General features: G+C 36.8%; 1 protein-coding gene across 2 annotated transcripts in view; it reads left to right on the forward strand.

Moving 5' to 3' along the window:
• RXRG (retinoid X receptor gamma) overlaps window positions 1–22,502 on the forward strand; it is a 115,279-nt gene that overhangs the window by 49,262 nt on the left and 43,515 nt on the right. For both annotated transcript variants that reach the window (XM_053694074.1, XM_053694075.1), the window contains exons 3-6: window positions 4,793–4,946; window positions 10,386–10,565; window positions 14,060–14,220; window positions 21,793–21,922. In XM_053694074.1, coding sequence (XP_053550049.1) covers window positions 4,793–4,946; window positions 10,386–10,565; window positions 14,060–14,220; window positions 21,793–21,922 — 625 coding nt within the window. The remainder of the gene's footprint in view (window positions 1–4,792; window positions 4,947–10,385; window positions 10,566–14,059; window positions 14,221–21,792; window positions 21,923–22,502) is intronic.

Genomic DNA, 22,502 nt, shown 5'->3' on the forward strand with positions numbered 1-22,502 from the left:
ATGTTCTCACTGAGCATACCATAGAATGTTCTCACTGAGCATACCATAGAATGTTCTCACTGAGCATACCATAGAATGTTCTCACTGAGCATACCATAGAATGTTCTCACTGAGCATACCATAGAATGTTCTCACTGAGCATACCATAGAATCCTCTCACTGTCGTTAGCTAAGTTTGATAATAGAATTAAATTTGATTTATTTTATTTAAGCACTATCTGAATCATTAAAATTAAATTTTTGACTTCCCTTTATAGGGACAGTAAATACCTTGAAATTTTAATATTGAGGGGCTAATTTATGAAGCAGCGGGTGCTGCTTATTCCGCGCAAGCCTTCTGGCTCACCGAAAAGTAAGTTAAGCATCGGTCTTAAGAGCTCTGCTCCTTAATTTGTCTGCTCTGCTCCTTAATTATGTTCTTTTCAAGCATACCATAAAATGTTCTCACTGAGCATACCATAGAATGTTCTCAATGAGCATACCATAGAATGTTCTCACTGAGCATACCATAGAATGTTCTCACTGAGCATACCATAGAATGTTCTCACTGAGCATACCATAGAATGTTCTCACTGAGCATACCATAGAATCCTCTCACTGTCGTTAGCTAAGTTTGATAATAGAATTAAATTTGATGTATTTTATTTAAGCGATATCTGAATCATTAAAGTTTAATTTTTAACTTCCCTTTATAGGGACAGTAAATACCTTGAGATTTTAATATTGAGGGGCCGATTTATTAAGCAGTGGATGCTGCTTATTCCCGCGCAAGCCTTCTGGCTCACCCGGAAAAGTAAGTGAGGAAGCAGCGGTCTTAAGACCGCTGCTCCTTAATTCGTCCACCATTTCTGAGGTTTGCGGACAGCAATCATCCCGATCGGATACAATCGGGATGATTGACACCCCCTGCTATATGCAGGGGGCGGCATTGCACAAGCATTTCACAAGCATTGATGTCCATCCGACAGTTGTTAAATCGGCCCCAAAGTATTTAGTTATGCAAAATGATACATTTTTGCAATATATTTTTATTTTTTTGCATTTTTATGTAACCTACAGTAGCTGTGAAAATTGAGCAATTTCTAATTCTCAGACCTTGAACTGTACCCCTGCTGACTTATAAATGCCAACCCTGCCACATATATGCCCCCAATTGGCTTTATCAGGTTAAAAACGGCAAAGCAATGCATTTTATACAAATTTTATGACTATAGTTAGCCTTGTTGTCAGCAGAATATGACTGCACCTCCCTGACATGGCCTAATGAAGGCCGGAGCAATCTTCTTGGTTGTCATATTCCTTGTTCAGAGGAGAATTGCCTGGTATTTTGATGCTAGACTGACCTTGTTAGGAAGGATCAGACTGATATACTTCAGGAACGTTCTCCTCTGTGAAAAGCACAACTAGGCTAAAAGAGGCTGCTCCTAAGTGGTAACTCACCATAGAACAAGCTACTGAGCTGTTGTTCATTCCTGGTAGAGGCTTCTCTCTCTGTATGTATTTTTATTATGACCCTCGGGAAGTCTTCCTATGGGTGATGGGGAAACAAGACGTGGGCTCCTTACCCAATGTGCTTAGAGAATATGGCTACACCTCACTGATGAGGCCCAATGAAGGCGGAAACGATCGTCTGGGGTTGTCATTTTCTTTTTTCAGTGGATAATTGCCTGGTATTTCAGCGCTGAACTTGACCTTACTAGGCGGGAACAGACTGATACACTTCAGGAAAGTTCCCTTCTGTGAAAAGCACAATTGGGCAACATTCGAAAAATTTAACCAATTTTAATACATTTGTTTGTTTGTTTCGATTTTTGAATGTTTGTACAACATTCTAACATTTGTTTGATGTAATACTATTTATAATGCTACCTTTAAATTTCATATTCAAACTATACAATATTTGAGTTAGAAAAAATTGAATGGTGGAATGGTGTTTTTGGCGCATCAATATGTCAGAATCTCTCATTATTTTTATACAATAATGTGAGCCATAGGATTGAACACAATTTTTGGTACACAATGATGAATGCATGTATATTGTTTTTCAAAAGTTATGGGTGCTGGTTTATACCAAGTAGGGGAATCTGTTGTTTTTTTAAAGCATTACCGGGTATTGGGGCCAATTTAACAAGAAGCGAGTGGACATGATTCGCTTTAGCAAATCCTGTCTGCCTGACCTCGGTAAATGCTGACAGCATACGATGTCGGCATTTAACATTGCACAAGCATTTCTAGTGAAATGCTTTTGCAATGCTGCTCCCTGCACATTTGCGGCCAATCGTCTGCTAGCAGGGGGTGTCAATCATCCTGTTCGCATTGGATCAGGATGATTGCAGTCCGCCATCTAAAAGGTGGTGGACATGTTGAAGGGACATGAAAACAAAAAATGTTCTTTCATGATTTAGGTAGAACATACAATTTTAAACAACTTTCCAGTTTACTTCTTTTATCAAATTTGCTTCATTCTCTTGGTATCATTTGTTGAAGGAGCAGCAATGCACTACTGGTTTCTAACTGAACACATGTATGAGCCAATGACAATCGGTATATATATATATATATATATATATATATGCAGACACCAATCAGCAGCTAGAACCTAGGTTCTTTGCTGCTCCTGAGCTTTCCTAGATAAACCTTTCAGCAAAGGATAACAAGAGTATGAAGCAAATTAAATAATAGAAGTAAATTGGAAAGCTGTTTAAAATTGTATTCTCTGTCTAAATCATGAATGTCTTATTATGACTTTACTGTCCCTTTAAGGAGCATTGGTCTTATGACCACTGCCTCTTAACTTATGTTTCGAGCCGGAAACTTCTGGGGGTAGACAGCAGCATCCACTGCTTGTTAATTCTACCCCATAGTCTGCAATTTAGCAGCCATTTTCTTTCTTTCTTTATTTATTTTTGCTACTTCCCCTCCTCTCATATTGTATTTAGCAATCTGCCTAACTTTATCTTATACATAAAAAATGAATCGATCAGCATAAAAAAAAGAAAGAAAAAAAAACCCAGACAGCTTTATAATAGTACATTATCTTTAGCTCTAATAATCTCTAAAAACACAGGTCCCCTCCCTGGAAATATTCAGTCACCCAATCACTCCAATATATTTTACTCACTCACTCACTAAGGAGTATTTTTACATTTTTTTTAACTTCATATAAGTTGAATAGTTTTTTATTTTTTTGAGGTACACTTTTAAAAGTAAAAAGCAAAACAAATACATAGATACATGCGCATATAAAATATTAGCATTGTATTTTTTTTCTATATTAAAGGGACATGAAACCCACAACATTTATTTCATGATTCAGATAGAGAATTCAATTTTAAACAACATTCCAATTTCCTTCTTTTATCTAATTTGCTTCATTCTTTAGATATCCTTTGTTGAAGAAATAGCACGTGGGTGAGCCAATCACACAAGGCATCTATGTGCAGTCACCAATTAGCAGCTACAGAGCTTATTAAGTAGACATGTGCATGGCGAAAAAATTTGGTTCGGATCGATTCAGAATTTTTCGAAGTTCGGTTCGGATCGATTCGAATTCGGAAAATTCTGAATCGATTCGTTTCAGATTAGTTTCGGATTCATTCAGATTCGAAGAAATTCAGCTGGATTCGGTTTGGAAATTCGGCATTTCGGTAAGTGTTAGGTGGGATTAGACTAGTATTATACTGTATATTAGGTGTTAACCTAACATACTGTACAATACTAGTGTAATCCAATGGCCATCCGAATTTACGAATCGATTCAAATTAATTCGGTTCGATTCGAAAAATTCGGCAGAATTTTAATTCGGAAATTCGGTTTGATCCGAATCGCAGAATTTGCCGAATTTGCCGAAATTCCGAATCGAACCGAACCGAATCGCACATATCTATTATTTAGATATGCTTTTCAACAAAGGATATCACGAGAATGAAGAAAATTAGATTATAGAAGTAAATTGGAATGTTGTTTAAAGTTGCATTATCTTTCTAAATCATGAAAGAAAGATAAAATGTGTTTCATGTCCTTTTAAATTCAACTTGTTTTTAAGGAATCATATATTTTGACAGTATACAAGCAATATTATTCATCTCCTATCTATTCTTTACTTCTGAGCGGAAAATATGTAGTTTTGAAATATTGTTTTTTAAAGGGATAGTAAAGTCCAAATTAAATTTTCATGAGTCAGATAGGGCATGTAATTTAATAAAACTTTCTAATTTACTTTTATTATCATATTTGCTTTGTTCTCTTGGTATTCTTAGTTGAAAGCTAAACCTAGGTATTCTCATATGCTAATTTCTAAGCCCTTAAAGGCTGCTTCTTCTCTGAATGCATTTGACAGTTTTTCCACAGCTAGAGGTTGTTAGTTCATGTGTTTCATATAAATAACATTGTGCTCGTGCTATTTAAGAGTCAGCACTAATTGCCTGAAATGCAAGTCTGTCAAAAGCACTGAGATAAGGGGGCAGTCTGCAGAAGCTTAGATACAAGTTAATCACAGAGATAAAAAGTGTATTTCTATAACAGTGTTGTTTATGCAAAACTGGGGAATGGGTAATAAAGGGATTATCTATTTTTTTAAAAAAAAATAACATTTTTGGTGTTTACTATCCATTTAAGCTTGGTGCCAAGAAGTAAGTTATGACTTTTTTTTTTAATCAACAATGGTGTGGTTTGAGTATTAAAACACATTTGTTTAAAGAACTGTTAAGAACAAAGTTCATAACAGAAAGATGAATTAAATAATACGCGTATGGTTGTTTTAAGGTAATCTCTCCTTTGTCTTGCCCTGCAGATGAATGTCATGAACAACGTAAGCTGTTCTGAAGATATTAAACCACCTCCGGGGCTAAGTGGGTTAGGAAGTCCTTGTATTAACAGCTATTCCTGCACAAGTCCTGGTGCTTTAACAAAACACATCTGCGCTATCTGTGGTGACCGATCTTCAGGTACTAATGATAACATACCTTGATTCAGATCATGTCATTTTGTTTTGATGACCTTTTTGTAACCAAATGACATAGAATATTGTTTTTTCTATTACAGATTTTTTCATTATTAATTTTTTTTGCAGAAAAATAAGGAATTACATTTTATCAACTAATTAAAGGGACCTAAAATCCAATTTTTTTCTTTCATGTTTCAGAACATACCATTTTAAACAACTTTCTAATTTACTTCTATTATCAGATTTTCTTTATATTCTTGTTATCCTTTGTTGAAAAGCAGGAAAGTAAACTCACAAGAGTGAACGTGTCTGCAGAATAGGGATGGGCGAATGTTTCGCAACATTCGAAAAATGAAACAAATTTTAACATATTCGCTCATTCGAATCAAATTTCAAATGTTTACATAACATTCTAACATTTGATTTTCGAATGGTCGGTTTCGAATTTTAAGATTACATTCGAAAATATACTTTTCGAAAAATTTGAATTTCTATCGGCTAGATTACGAGTTTTTGTCGGTAATGGTGTGCGGTGCTAATGCACAGTTTTCCCTCACCGCTCACCACAGACAACGCTGGTATTATGGCTCTTTACAAACCTGGCGTTAGCCGCAAAAAAGTGAGCGTAGAGCAGAATTTAGCTCCACATCTCACCTCAATACCAGCGCTGCTTATGGTAGCGGTAAGATGGAAAAACGTGCTCATGCACGATTTCCCCATAGGAATCAATGGGGCTGATTCGGCTGAAAAAAGTCTAACACCTGCAAAAAAGCAGAGTTCAGCTCCTAACGCAGCCCCATTGATTCCTATGGGGAAAGACTTTTCATGTCTACACCTAACACCCTAACATGAACCCCCAAGTCTAAGCACCCCTAATCTTACACTTATTAACCCCTAATCTGCCGCCCCCGATATCGCCGCAACCTACATTATATTATTATTAACCCCTAATCTGCCGCTCCGGACACCGCCGCCACCTACATTATACTTATGAACCCCTAATCTGTTGCCCCCAACATCGCCGACACCTACATTATAGTTTTTAACCCCTATTCTGCCTTCCCCAATATCGTGGCAACCTATCTACAATTATTAACCCCCAATCTGCCGCCCCCAACGTCGCCGCCACTATAATAAAGTTATTAACCCCTAAACCTAAGTCTAACCCTAACCCCCCCTAACTTAAATTTAATTTAAATAAATCTAAATAAAATTATTATTATTAAATAAATGATTCCTATTCAAAACTAAATACTTACCTATAAAATAAACCCTAAGCTAGCTACAATATAACTAATAGTTACATTGTATCTATCTTAGGGTTTATTTTTATTTTACAGGCAACTTTGTATTTATTTTAACTAGGTACAATAGTTATTAAATAGTTATTAACTATTTAATAACTTCCTAGTTAAAATAAATACAAATATACCTGTAAAATAAATCCTAACCTAAGTTACAATTACACCTAACACTACACTATCATTAAATAAATTACCTAAATTAACTACAATTAATTACAATTAAATTAAATAAACTAAATTACGAAAGAAAAAAAAAACTAAATTACAGAAAAAAAAAATAATTACAAGTTTTTAAAACTAATTACACCTAATCTAATCCCCCTAATAAAATAAAAAAGCCCCCTAAATAATAAAAATCTAGATACTATTGTACCTAGTTAAAATAAATACAAACTTGCCTGTAAAATAAAAATAAATCCTAAGCTAGATACAATGTAACTATTAGTTATATTGTAGCTATCTTAGGGTTTATTTTATCAGTAAGTATTTAGTTTTAAATAGGAATAATATAATATATTATTCGATCGAAATAGAAACATTTGAATTGATATATTTGTATCAATTATGTATCAATTTACTAGATTGCCTACCACTTGAACTATTGAACTTCTGAATAGTATTTGTTAAATAGAATGTTAAATTAAAAATTTTGAATGTGGACATTCGATCTAATTATAAACATTTGAATTCGAAAGTGACATTCGAAAACTGTAAATAGCATTCGATTATAGAATTTTCAAGAATATTCGTTCGTATCAACATTCGGATTTGCAATTCGAATTTCGGTAATAACATTCGTTCTAGCATTGGAATATCGAAATTGACACATGCGCCCATCCCTACTGCAGAAGTATATGGCAGCAGTTTTACAACAATGTTATATATTAGCAAGAACACTAGATGGCAGCACTATTTCCTGTCATGTAGTGTCCAGACATAGGGGCCTATCTATCAAGCTCTGAATGAAGCTTGATGGCCGTGTTTCTAAAGACCGCTGCTCCATAACCCTGTCCGCCTGCTCTGAGCAGGTGGACCGGAATCTCCATAATTCAACCCGATCGAGTACGATCGGGTTGATTGACACCTCCCTGCTGGTGGCCGATTGGCCGCGAGTCAGCAGAGGGCGGCGTTGCACCAGCAGCTCTTGTGAGCTGCTGCTGCAATGCTTAATACAGAGAGCGTATTGCTCTCCGCATTCAGCGACGTCTTGCAGACCTGATCCGCACTGTCGGATCAGGTCCGCAAGAGCTTTCATAAATAGAGGCCATACTGTATATACGCTACCTTTCTAGATATCTCTTCAACAAAGAATAACATGAGAACAAAGCAAATTTGACGATACAAGTAAATTGGAAACTTTTGCAAAATGTTATTCTCTATCTGATCCATGAAAGAAATGTCTAGGGTTTCATGTCTCTTTAACTAATCAACAAAAATTAAAGTGATAGTCAAATATAAAAAATAAGTGCATATAAATATTTTTTTATTTGATTACATTTTCAACAAATGAATGAATTAATTAATCAACTCATTTCTATTGATTGCCTGAATTAGCTATTTAGTTAGTAGTGAATAATTCATTCATTTTTCATGATATACAACTGGGCAATACATAAATAAACTGTATTTTAATTTATTTATAGGAATGGTTCTAGTATTCAAACTGGGTGAATGTATAGATGTCAGGATAGGTTAAGTCCAGAGTTAGACCCAAATGCTAGAATGAGGTTTGTAACACCCTAGCACTGTGAGTATATACCAGGATTTGACCCTGCGACAGCTACAGTAAAATATACTCACTGAAATAGACTGGGAGTTGGTACAGCAGGGTCAGGAGAAGAAACTTTGTGTAGATAGGGTTAACCAAAAGAGTAATCAAGCAAGCAATGTCCAGCAACGTGTAATCAGGCAGGTAGGGGTTAACCAATAGAATAGCCAAGCAAGCAATGTCCAGCAACGTGTAATCAGGCAGATAGGGGTTAACCAGTAGAATAATCAAGCAAGCAATGTCCAGCAACGTGTAATCAGGCAGGTAGGGGTTAACCAGTAGAATAATCAAGCAAGCAATGTCCAGCAACGTGTAATCAGGCAGGTAGGGGTTAACCAATAGAATAGCCAAGCAAGCAATGTCCAGCAACGTGTAATCAGGCAGGTAGGGGTTAACCAATAGAATAGCCAAGCAAGCAATGTCCAGCAACGTGTAATCAGGCAGATAGGGGTTAACCAGTAGAATAATCAAGCAAGCAATGTCCAGCAACGTGTAATCAGGCAGGTAGGGGTTAACCAGTAGAATAATCAAGCAAGCAATGTCCAGCAACGTGTAATCAGGCAGGTAGGGGTTAACCAATAGAATAGCCAAGCAAGCAATGTCCAGCAACGTGTAATCAGGCAGGTAGGGGTTAACCAATAGAATAGCCAAGCAAGCAATGTCCAGCAACGTGTAATCAGGCAGGTAGGGGTTAACCAATAGAATAGCCAAGCAAGCAATGTCCAGCAACGTGTAATCAGGCAGGTAGGGGTTAACCAGTAGAATAATCAAGCAAGCAATTTCCAGCAACGTGTAATCAGGCAGGTAGGGGTTAACCAGTAGAATAATCAAGCAAGCAATGTCCAGCAACTTGCAATCAGGCAGGTAGGGGTTAACCAGTAGAATAATCAAGCAAGTAATGTCCAGCAGGACACAGAAGAGAAAGCGATCAGCTGAGCGATCGCGACAATAGTGATGTCTTTAAAGGGTGTTATGAACGTTCCTACTAATACTCATTGGTTGATTGGTACTGTCTGTGAGTGTTCTTTTGACTGATTGTCACTTCCTGCAAATGGCTATTGACTGATGAGTACAATAGCACTAAAATAGCAAGAGGCAGCAAAAAACAGATAAAATATATAACATATATGATAAATCCTTATTTGTTACACCCTTAAAATATACAAATATATATAAAACACAGAAATTCACTATTAAAAATCCCTAGTATTGCTTAAATGGACATTAAACACTTTGAGATGGTAATATAAAACGATAAACTGTATATATTAAAAAAACTCTACAATGTACTTTTATTATTTATTTTGTCTAAAAATATACAAATATCTGTTCTGTAGTAATTAGGCAGCCATAAAATACCATACCCCCTAAAATGTTCAGACTCTTATTGGGGACCTGGAGTCTAGGGGGCGGAGTTATGCTAGTGATGGACTGGGCTGAGAGTGGCCAGGAAAGGAGTGCTATAAGGGTTGGGTCAGGATGTACAATGGACTAAGAGAAGGTAATATGAGTGTGTGACTAGGGGGATATTTATTGGAAAAAAAGGGAGTGGAGAGAGAGACAGCAGGACACAGTCCCAAAATAGTGATATGGGGGATCTTGTTTCCATATCAATATATTATAGGGAGACAACACATTAGAGAAAAAGAAGAAGCCATTGGTTTAACTTTTTTAAGTCCCTAGGTTTACCTGATCAAATTTAATGTTCCTCCAATCTCTTTGCCCCCCTCCCAAAGTAAAATTAAACTTCATACCATAAAGTGATTCAGCTCTTTAAAGGGACACTGTACCCAATTTTTTTCTTTTGTAATTCAGAAAGAGCATGCAATTTTAAGCAACTTTTCTAATTTACTCCTATTATCAATTTTTCTTCGTTCTCTTGCTATCATTATTTGAAAAAGAAGGCATCTAAGCTTTTTTTTGGTTTCAGTACTCTGGACAGCACTTTTTTATTGGTGGATGGATTTATCCACCAATCAGCAAGGACAACCCAGGTTGTTCACCAAAAATGGGCCGGCATCTAAACTTACATTCTTGCATTTCAAATAAAGATACCAAGAGAATGAAGAACATTTGATAATAGGAGTAAATTAGAAAAATGCTTAAAATTTCATGCTCAATCTGAATCACGAAAGAAACATTTTGGGTACAGTGTCCCTTTAAGATAATATAGGAAATATTTGTCTCTGATTGTTGAAATATGTTCCTACTGGTGATTTTGTGTTTCTGATTTTTTTTTTTTTTAACAATTGCTAATATTTAACTGTGACTTGTGCATTAGATTTGTTTACTACTGGGTGCTGGGTGTACTACTGCTTTCTAGTATATGTGAAAAGTACTGATATATTTAACTTGTATGGTTTTCCAGGCAAACACTATGGGGTCTACAGTTGTGAAGGCTGCAAGGGTTTTTTTAAGCGCACAATCAGAAAAGATCTGGTCTACACATGTCGAGATAATAAAGACTGCTTGATTGACAAGCGACAACGAAACCGCTGCCAGTACTGTCGATACCAAAAGTGCCTGGCAATGGGCATGAAGAGAGAAGGTAAGTCTTTATCAATTATAGAGACTTTAGAGTCATTAGGCCAGATATTTGCGCTTCACTTTTTAATACCAGCGTACACAAATATATGCTGTTATTACAAGTTAGGTGCAATGCAAATGTGTCCTCGCTTTCGCATTGCACAGAAGCATTGTGCTCACGAGAGCGCGCTTCTATAGGCTCCAATGGGAGTCTCGTTCTCATGTCATCAGACACGGCATAATAACTAGCGCAGAGAAGGGGGTAAGTAGCACATTTAAATAACACATAGTTCCCATAGACTGCAATGTAAAGGCAAACGGGGCGTGCAATAAATTAATGCTCCACTTGTAATGTAGCCCATTGTTTTTATGTACAGTATATCAACAATTAAGCACACCTTTGCAAAACATCTGCATACCACATAAATGTTTTAAAAGCATTTAAGACTGTTTAGCAGTATTTGCATTGTTTTTACAGTCTTCATCCATTTGAAAAAGCCTCTTGATAATGTGTTTTTGTTTCTTTGCTGTGGCTAATTAGGGACATATATGAGTGAACACTTTCCCTGGTCATGCAGTCACAGTAGCATGTTGCAGAGTCTGGTTGAGAATCATGCATGAGCACTCCACTCCACTCTCCTCTAAGAGTAATGGGGAAAAAAACTTTGCACTTTGATAAAACATATTAACTCTTAGAACATTAAGAAACCTTTTATATTGGCACAAGATTGTGCTAGTAGAGGCCAAAAAGAATATTCTGTTACCTTCAAATGTTGCAAATCATAGAGCTGGATTATGTAATTTGCAGCATTTTAAAAACCTAGGTTAAAGAGTTTGCATTTTGGCCTCTCTAGGGAATGTGGGACCAGTAATGGACCTACTCAACAGAGGTCCTTGGTGCAAAACTTTTTTTGCTTGCACCCCCCCTCCGAAGGTAACACAGTAATAACCAATATTAGTTATATACATGCCTCACTGTACAATGATATATCCAAACTGCTTGGGAGTGGGAAAGATTTGGATTTCGGAATAGTTAGAATTTTCAAAGATTTGCATCTTTAAAATGGGACAGCTTGGAGAGGGGATGGAACCAAGTGTAAACAACAGTATCATGTTATTTAGCCAATATTTACATGTAATTATACAGCATGTACATGCAACCTAAAGGTAGTTTTACATAATTTTTAATTACTTTTGTATACATAGTATCCTCAGAAAGATAGTACAGTAGAGTAATCAGACAGGTAATATTTGTTGTTATAAATAAATATAGACTATTACTGAAGACACAGGCAGAGAAATTGTGACTTACAAGCAGGGAAAATAGTAATTGTTGATAATTTTAGTTTAAAAAAAATATTAACAAGTTTGGATTTTAGAATAAGTTTGGATTTTGGAATTTGAACCTGTGTGTGTATATACTGTGTGTGTATATATATATATATATATATATATATATATATACTGTATGTATATATATATATATATATATATATATATATATATATATATATATATATATATATATATATATATATATACAGTATCCCACAAAAGTGAGTACACTCTTCACATTTTTGTAAATATTTTATTATATCTTTTCATGTGACAACACTGAAGAAATTACACTTTGCTACAATGTAAAGTAGTGAGTGTACAGCCTGTATAACAGTGTAAATTTGCTGTCCCCTCAAAATAACTCAGCACACAGCCATTAATGTCTAAACCATTGGCAACAAAAGTGAGTACACCCCTAAGTGGAAATGTCCAAATTAGGCCCAATTAGCCATTTTCCCTCCCCGTTGTCATGTGACTTGTTAGTGTTAAAGGTCTCAGGTGTGAATACTGGTCACTGGAAGTTCAACATGGCACCTCATGGCAAAGAACTCTCTGAGGATCTGAAAAAAAGAATTGTTGCTCTACATAAAGATGGCCTAGACTAAAAGAAGTTTGCCAAGACTCTGAAACTGAGCTGCAGCACGGTGGGCAAGACCATACAGCGGCTTCACAAGACAGGTTCCACTCAGAACAGGCCTCGCCATGGTCGACCAAAGAAGCTGAGTGCATGTGCTCAGCGTCATATCCAGAGGTTGTCTTTGGGAAATAGACCTATGAGTGCTGCCAGCATTGCTGCAGAGATTGAAGGGGTGGGGGGTCAGCCTGTCAGTGCTCAGACCATACGCCGCACACTGCATCAAATTGGTCTGCATGGCCTCTTCTGAAGATGATGCACAAGAAAGCCTGCAAACTGTTTGCTAAAGACAAGCAGACTAAGGACATGGATTACTGGAACCATGTCCTGTGGTCCGATGAGACCAAGAAAAACTTATTTGGTTCAGATGGTGTTAAGCGTGTGTGGCTGCAACCAGGTGAGGAGTACAAAGACAAGTGTGTCTTTTCTACAGTCAAGCATGATGGTGGGAGTGTCATGGTCTGGGCCTGCATGAGTGCTGCCGGCACTGGGGAGCTACAGTTCATTGAGGGACATACTGTACTGTGACATACTGAAGCAGAGCATGATCCCCTCCCTTTGGAGACTGGGCCGCAGGGCAGTATTCCAACATGATAATGACCCCAAACACACCTCCAAGATGACCACTGCCTTGCTAAAGAAGCTGAGGGTAAAGGTGATGGACTGGCCAAGCATGTCTCCAGACCTAAACCCTATTGAGCTTCTGTGGGGCATCCTCAAACGGAAGGTGGGGTAGCGCAAGGTCTCTAACATCCACAAGCTCTGTGATGTCGTTATGGAGTGGAAGAGGACTCCAGTGGCAACCTGTGAAGCTCTGGTGAACTCCATGCCCAAGACATTGCTGGAAAATAATGGTGGCCACACAAAATATTGACACTTTATGCCCAATTTGGACATTCCCACTTAGGGGTGTACTCACTTTTGTTGCCAACGGTTTAGACATTAATGGCTATGTGTTGATTTATTTTAAAGGGACAGCAAATTTACACTGTTATACAGGCTGTACACTCACTACTTTACATTGTAGCAAAGTGTAATTTCTTCAGCGTTGCCACATGAAAAGATATAATAAAATATTTACAAAAATGTGAGGGGTGTACTCACTTTTTTTGGATACTGTATATATATATCTATGGATAGATAGATAGATAGATAGATAGATAGATAGATAGATAGATAGATAGATAGATAGATAGATAGAGATAGATAGCTAGGGATAGACAGACAGGTATACATATATACTGCGGCCCTGCTGCCACTGCACTTGCTACATAAATGGTAGTTCCGCCCCTATAAAAGTAGGACAAAGTACAATTTTTACACAAAAGCAATAGTTCCATTAAATGTTCAATGAAGCTAATGAAATGTCTTATGCGTGTGGCTTATTGTTGTTATTGCTGTTCTGTTTTAAAATGAAGATATTTATAAAAACATATAAGTTTACACCACTAACAACATGAAGATTTAGAAGTATTCCCTTCCCTTTATCAATGCAACCTGTAGTTTATTCTTGTCTAATTGCGTACGTTTTACCATATTTGTAGCCGTTCAAGAAGAACGACAAAGAGGCAGAGAAAAGAGCGATACAGAAGCAGAATCCACAAGCAGCACAAGTGAGGAAATGCCAGTGGAACGAATTCTTGAAGCTGAACTTGCTGTTGAGCCAAAGATCGAAGCATTTGGTGACCCAAGCCTACCCAATTCGGTACTGAAAAAACTGTCAACACAGATCACTATACAATGCAGAAAAACAAATGTATTGTTAAACTGATGCAAAAAATATTTTATACGTACAGAAAGAGAAACAATTTGCCAGGATCAAACAGCTTAGTGACTTGTTCTATGGTCCGGTTACCAACTGGGAGTAGCTTCTTTTAGCCCAATTGTGCTTTTCACAGAGGAGAACTTTCTTGAAGTATATCAGTCCGATCCTGACTAACAAGGTCAATCCAGCCCTGAAATACCAGGCAATTCTCCTCTGAACCAGGTACCCTGTTACTCAGAATCAGACTGATATACTTCAGGAAAGTTCTCCTCTGTGAAAACAACAAATAACAACAAATATTTTAGTTTGCTACAAATTCTAAAAATATTACGTGAATCTTATCTAGTATAGGAGTGGCATGAGTCAATGATTGGATTGTAAAACCTTTGTAGCAGATATTATAACCATAGGAGAGGTCTTTAATGAGCATTTGGGATTTGACTTGATCCCAACCCTGGCTTAGACCATAAATGCAATGGTTGTTCTATGGGGGTGCACCCCAGTGCTTTGTTTTGCACCCCCATTGTGAGGCACACATGTTTAGGAGCATAACTTGCTGCAGAAGTCAGCACTGTGTTTTGGTTTCGGATGCGCACTATTTTTGTCACTGCTCAGCATCAGAATTGAGCTATAGCCAGGCCACATGGTGTTGCTGCCAGACTGTGCACGAAGAAACAGAGCCATGATGTCTCTAATCTGCACATTGAATAAAGAAAAGTAAATGTAAAGTTATGTTTTTGTGTTTTGCATGTGTGTGTGTTTGTGCATAAGTATACATGTCTATATATATATATATGTATGTGTATATGTTAGGGTTGCCATCTTTGGGCTAGATTATGAGTTGAGTACTAACGGTTGTGTGTGAGCAAAAGGGGGTTCATCGTGGCTCTATGCATGCAACAGAATTAGTGCGCGTATTACAGTTTGAAAGTAAACGTGTTCGCTTGAGCACAGTTGAATTTAACATGCGTCGGGATAGCGTAACTTCAGAGCTCTGGAAATGCGAGACAACAAAACTGTAAAATTTCAAAGCACAATTATGCTCCTAATAAAACTACCTAATACAAATTATTTTAAAGGGGTGAGGAAGGGGTGAACGCCCCGAAATGTCACATTAAAGGATTTGTGTGATTCCTAAATCCAGTGAGTGCATTTATTTCTGGATTATATATTTATATAGATATATATTTTAACAAAAAATCATCAGATATTTATAAATAGAAATATTTATTTTTGAATAAATAGAACATGCTATTTGATGTGAAGAACATTGGAATGTAAAATATTAAAATGTAATGTTGGGTTAGCGCACTTGAGAAAATGAGATCTGTTTTGCGTGCAAGTAGGGTGTTAGTTTTTTTCCACTTTTAATACTTCATTGAAGTTCATTGGGGAATATGTTAATGCGGTCGCTAAATTCGGACTTCAGGGTTTTGCGCTATCCGATATTTGCAAAAAGCCTCTGTCTGGCAGAGTCAACACACAAGCAGGAGCAATAAATAGTTCTCCACTCGTAATCTAGCCCATAATTGGAAAAATATATCTCGGCTATGATAATTAGCATACATTTGCATAAATAATAATAGAGTATTACTAAGAAGCTGCTAGGATTGTTTCTTCAAACAAGCTTTATCAGAGTTATTCATATACAATTCACAATGTACCTGAACATATTGTTTATATAAATATATATATATATATATATATATATATATATATATATATATATATATATATATATATATATACATATACATATATACATACAGGTTTGCAGGGTGTGTGCACTCTCACCAAAAGTTCAACAACTGCCAGGGTGCTCTGTAAGTATCCAATCTCAAACGAAAAAAGAAGCACTCATATTTATTAGAATGTGACAATTCGGGGGTTTGTCAGAAGAAGGAGTGTGTTTACCCCGAAAAGTTAGACCTGGCAGGGTTTATTTATATATATATATATATATATATATATATATATATATATATATATATATATATATATATATAGTCTATTCCAATCAGGGACTGCACTCACTGGATTTGGATCAAAATTTAATTTAGTAATACATTACGGTGACGTTTCGAAGTGCACAGACCCCTTCCTCAGACCAGACAAAAGTGCAAGTGAACACAGTGAAATATAAAGGAGCTAAGCCCCACCCATCTACCAATTGCAAAAATTGCGCCAAAATTAGGTAGTCATGGTAACATCATGGTGGTGGGCTATATGACACATTTCAAGGTAAATTGTGCAACATATTTTGTTGTTTAACATCCACTCTATATGCCTGTAATAGACACGGTGCTACCTGCTGTTAAGTTCTTCTCAATACTACATTCCAGCTATGTACCTATTTGTATTTTGCACACATTACACTCTTTGAATACATGGAGAATGCACAATAACGTCCCCAAGTATAATCTATTGGCAACTTTATTGCATGACCCCAATTGATAGGTTCCTTTGTATACTTCATTATTTACCCATAATGGTAGTACATGACCGACAATAAATATTGATTGGCATGTCTGGTACTCGTAACAGAAATACTAGGAGATGTACACTATTTGGTTGAAATATATAAGAGTCATAACACTAGCAGACACAGTGAGCCTCTCAGTTCTAAACATGATGACTGACGTGTTCTACATGATGATCCGCTATTATTATTATTATTATTATTATCATTTATTTGTATAGCGCCGCCTAATTCCGTAGCGCTGGGTACAATGATAGGGGTATACAATGACAAAGATTTGTGATACAATACAAAACATAACAAGACTAAACAAATCTAGCACAGGAGGAAGAGGGCCCTGCTCCGGAGAGCTCACAGTCTATAGGTTTAGGGTGCAGAGACATAAGGTTGGGGTAGCTTGTTACATCGGTTGTATTTGCAGCAGTGAGTCAGGCAGTTCATGTACATGTATTAGCTTGGTTCGGATGCGGGATGGAGGAGAGATGGTAAGCCTCTATGAATAGGGGGGTTTTCAAGGATCTTCTGAAGCTATACAAGGTTGGAGACAGTCTGATGGAGCGGGGTAGAGAGTTCCAGAGGACAGGAGCAGCACGTGCGAAGTCTTGGAGTCTAGCAGAAGCATTCATAATAGATTGGAGGGAGGAGAGGTGGTGTTTTGGAATGCCATTTAAGAGTAGATTGCAATAATCAATGCGTGACAAGATGAGGGAATGAATAAGTATTTTTGTAGTATTTTGAGTATTGAAGGCAAGAATTCTGGAAATGTTGCGTAGGTGTGACTGGCAGGATTTGGTAAGCGTTTGTATATGTGGGTTGAATGTGAGTTCTGAGTCTAGTGTGACCCCAAGGCAGCGGACCTGGGGTGAGGTGTTGAGAATAGAGTCTACAACCGTCAGAGAAATGTCAGGTGTTGGATGTCTCGAAGAGGGGGGAATAAGAAGCAGCTCAGTTTTGGACAGATTGAGTTTTAGGTAGTGTGAAGATATCCAAGAGAAATTGCAGAGAGGCAGTCAGAAATCTGGTTGAGTAAAGATGGAGAGATATCAGGAGAGGAAAGATAGATTTGGGTATCATCAGCATATAGGTGGCACTGGAATCCAAAAGGAGGCTATAGGTTTTCCAAGGCAGGATGTATAAAGAGAGAAAAGCAAGGGCCCAAGACAGAGCCTTGCGGTACTCCAACTGAGAGAGGCATAGGATCACAAGATATGTTGTTAAAGGAAACTGTAAACGAGCGGTTTGAAAGATATGATGCAAACCAGGAGAGGGCTGTGTCTCGGATGCCAAATGAATGTAGTATTTTTAGGAGGAGAGGATGGTCAACTGTGTCAAAAGCTGCAGACAGGTCAAGAAGAATTAGTAAAGAGTAATGGCCTTTTGCTTTGGCTGATAACAGGTAATTTGTTACTTTAGCAAGAGCGGTTTCTGTTGAGTGTTTAGGGCGGAAACCAGATTGTAGTGGATCAAGTAAGGAGTTAGTTGTGAGAAATTGAGTTAGCCGATTATAGACTAGTCGTTCCAATAATTTTGAAGCAAAGGGAAGTAAGGAGACCGGTCGATAGTTAGAAGGCGTGGAGGGGTCAAGCGAGGGCTTTTTTAGGATTGGTATGATTGACGCATGCTTGAATGTGTCAGGAAATGTGCCTAGCCATTATACCTAGATGGGACGGGTATACACTTGCACACAGTGCAATAGGATTATACCTGGTGGTCGATTATGCTAATTAGCCATGAGATTTGCTTTGACACACGCAGTCATCGGACTCGTTCGTCAGCGCCTATTTTCAACTAAGCAACAAGGTTGCCTAGTGACATACAGCATACATGGCAGGCGGAAGTTATCCAGGTACTATTGTATTATCGATAGCTGTGTAACACTGTGGGATGAGTAAGACATGCATAGCATATAGTTCAGATACTTGAATGCACTACAACGGTTTACTCACATACGATGGGGCTAGTGTTTGAAGGGAAGCATTCTGCATACTGCAGCTCTCAGACATAGCGCTGAATATTGATCATTTGTCTGCATAACACACTCTCTAAGACATCAGGCTGTACTAGGATATTTGTCCCCATAATATATCCCCTGGGAGACAAACATATACTGGCTAGGGCCTGTCACTCAAGTCGACTGCTCTCTATATACCTGTGTCAAGCTGATGTATCTTATAATACACAGTTCAGTGATACACATTAATACAATTTATACACAATAGGTTTGTTTCTTTTCTTTTTTATATGTTTTTTTATATATTGCATGGAATACAGTATTGTTTATATATATATATATATATATATATATATATATATATATATATATATATATATATATATATAAAAAGTATAGGTGTATACATTTTTTATTGATGGAGATGAAGATATACGTATATGCAATAGAATAAATGATATATATGGTTTTGTTTTTTGTATTTATGTGTGTTGCATTTGTTGCTTGGTAACCATGATGTTACCATGACTACCTAATTTTGGTGCAATTTTTGCAGTTGGTGGATGGGTGGGGCTTAGCTCCTTTATATTTCACTGTGTTCACTTGCACTTTTGTCTGGTCTGAGGAAGGGGTCTGTGCACCTCGAAACGTCACCGTAATGTATTAGTAAATTAAGTTTTCATCCAAATCCAGTGAGTGCAGTCCCTGATTGGAATAGACTGTAAATATAATTGACTTTGCATGCTGGTTGATGACCTTATTTTGCATTGTGAGTGCAGATACACATGGAGGATATATATGTATATATATATATATATATATATATATATATATATATATATATATATATATATATATATATATATGTATATATACACCTATACCTGTATATCTATTCCTATAGATATATAGGAATAGATATTTAGTTTACATTAACATTATCAGATATATATAGATTATTAAATATATATTTAATAATAAAAACATTTATTTTCTATGTGAAGAACATATTAATTGTAAAATATGCATAACTTGCATCAGGGTTTGAAATGTATGTCCAATGCAGGACTAGCGCACATGAAGTTACTGACATATTAAATATAAAATGTTTATATTAAAAACAATTATTAAAAATTATTTTACATACTGTAAAAATTAAAATAAATATATTAATATATATATATATATACACATTAGATATATACAATATATATATATATATATATATATATATATATATATATATATATATATATATATATATATATATATATATATATATATATATATAGTGAAGTAGAACTCTCCATTTCAAAGTAAGATTACAAAGGACTAGAGGCAAGCAGCACTAAATCCGCACTAATATTGCTAGTATATATATATATATATATATATATATATATATATATATATATATATATATCTTAAAAATTCCAGTGCTGCTTAAAACAAAAATACAGATTTGTATGAAGGAAGGGCTATTTCAGCGCTGAGGGTGGATAAGACACAATTAAAATAACTAAAAATGTTCCATATAAATAGTCAATATACAACAATCCAAATACTGTATATATATCCGGTAGGTATTCCACTTACTAGAAATTACCTCAGTCCTATGAGGTGAGTTGCTGGATCTGTGAGGGAGAGACCTCCGGTGTGGTGGATAAATGGACTCTGTGGTAGTTGTGTCTTCCTTGACTCCTGAAGTATGGCAGGCCCAGCCTGAATTTTCCTAATCTTTGGGAGCAAAGGTAGAGTCAGCAGGAAGTGCCTCGTTGTTCCCTAAGTATAGTTATTTAGGTCATGTGTAAAAAGACATTTAAGAGGAGCAGAGATAGTGTAATATTGTTTTATTAAAGTACCACAAAGTTTACAGCATTCTTGCACTCACATTTAAAAACCTCAACACTATGAGGTATGTATTGGTAGGTATATGGAGTATCCCCAAGTAAATATGTTTGTAGTTCCTTTTGGATCCAGACTTGGTAAATATTCCAATAAAAATGGTATCTACAATGAGGCCTATTTATCATATGTCTGTCGGACCTGATCCGACAGTGTGGATCAGGTCCGACAGACATCGCTGAATGTGGAGAGCATTACGCTCTCCGTATTCAGCATTGCACCAGCAGCTCTTGTGAGCTGCTGGTGCAACGCCGCCCCCTGCAGACTCGCGGCCAATCGGCCGCCAGCAGGGGGGTGTCAATCAACCCGATCGTACTCGATCGGGTTGAATTCCGTCGATTTCTGTCTGCCTCATCAGAGCAGGCGGAAAGGGTTATGGAGCAGTGGTCTTTAGACCGCTGCTTCATAACTGCAGGCTCGCCAGAAACACGGACCCTCAAGCTCTGTACAGAACTTGATAGATTGGCCCCAATGTGTCTAAAATAGTAATGTGTCCGGTTCAATCTTATTATTGAAACCACAAACGCAATTTTCCTGTACTTATAAAGTGCCTCAGGTACAAGTATCCTATTCGCAAGTGTCCGGCATTTAAAAAGTGCCTACGAAAAAAAGTGTCCCTTACGCTTTTCAATGGTTCGTTTCTCCTTCTTCCTCAGAGGATGGAACCTCTGTGTGTTTGTATGTGCTTGTGAAGAAAACCAGCATCGCCCAGTGACACCCACCCTTGACAGCATTTTGGGCAATATAGATGTCCACTGCCCCTGCATGCATAGGGTCATTTCTGCTTACGTCAGTGCTTATTTTTCCTTTGTCTTGGTAAGAGGTATTCTCATCAGTTTATACGATTATATAGTGTGTGTGTTATTGGAAAAGCAAGTTGTCTCTTTTTTACAAGAATTATTTGAAGAGATAAAGGGAAAGGCTTAGATGATCACTTATTATCTGCTGCTGATTTTATTTCTATATTATTGAGTAATTTGTCTTTAGGGTCTTATAGACTGCTTTTATTTTTGTACTAATATTTTCCCCAGAGTACTGATTATATACATAAGTTAATAAGTAATGTTCTATAAATTACTTTTGCTGGCCTTTAAAATGTGAAGAAGTGAACAGTTTAGGAAAACATCAATCCGTATAAAGTGTATTCATTTTTATATTAAATGTTCTTTATCTACAGACGAATGATCCTGTCACCAATATCTGCCATGCAGCTGACAAACAACTTTTTACTTTAGTTGAATGGGCCAAAAGAATCCCACATTTCTCAGATTTGCCTTTAGAAGATCAAGTCATCCTACTACGAGCAGGTAAATATCACTCATCAGGATGACAGGAGAGGTTACAAGGAGCTGGTCATATCTGTGCATATTTTTTATCAGAATTAAATAACAGCAAGGGCACAGAGGTTCATAAAGAATGTTTTTACACGTTTCTCATACGTACATTCCACTTACCTGCTAGTACTACACACCGACAGCGTACACTCAAACACATGCAACATTACACATACAAACATAACAACACACTCACACACATGCAACATTACACATACAAACATAACAACACACTCACACACATGCAACATTACACATACAAACATAACAACACACTCACACACATGCAATATACGCATACAAACATAACAACACACTCACACACATGCAATATACACATACAAACATAACAACACACTCACACACATGCAACATTACACATACAAACATAACAACACTCACACACATGCAACATTACACATACAAACATAACAACACACTCACACACATGCAACATTACACATACAAACATAACAACACACTCACACACATGCAACATTACACATACAAACATAACAACACTCACACACATGCAACATTACACATACAAACA

This window comes from Bombina bombina, chromosome 10, assembly GCF_027579735.1.
Source record: "Bombina bombina isolate aBomBom1 chromosome 10, aBomBom1.pri, whole genome shotgun sequence".
In the NCBI taxonomy this organism is placed as follows: domain Eukaryota; kingdom Metazoa; phylum Chordata; class Amphibia; order Anura; family Bombinatoridae; genus Bombina; species Bombina bombina.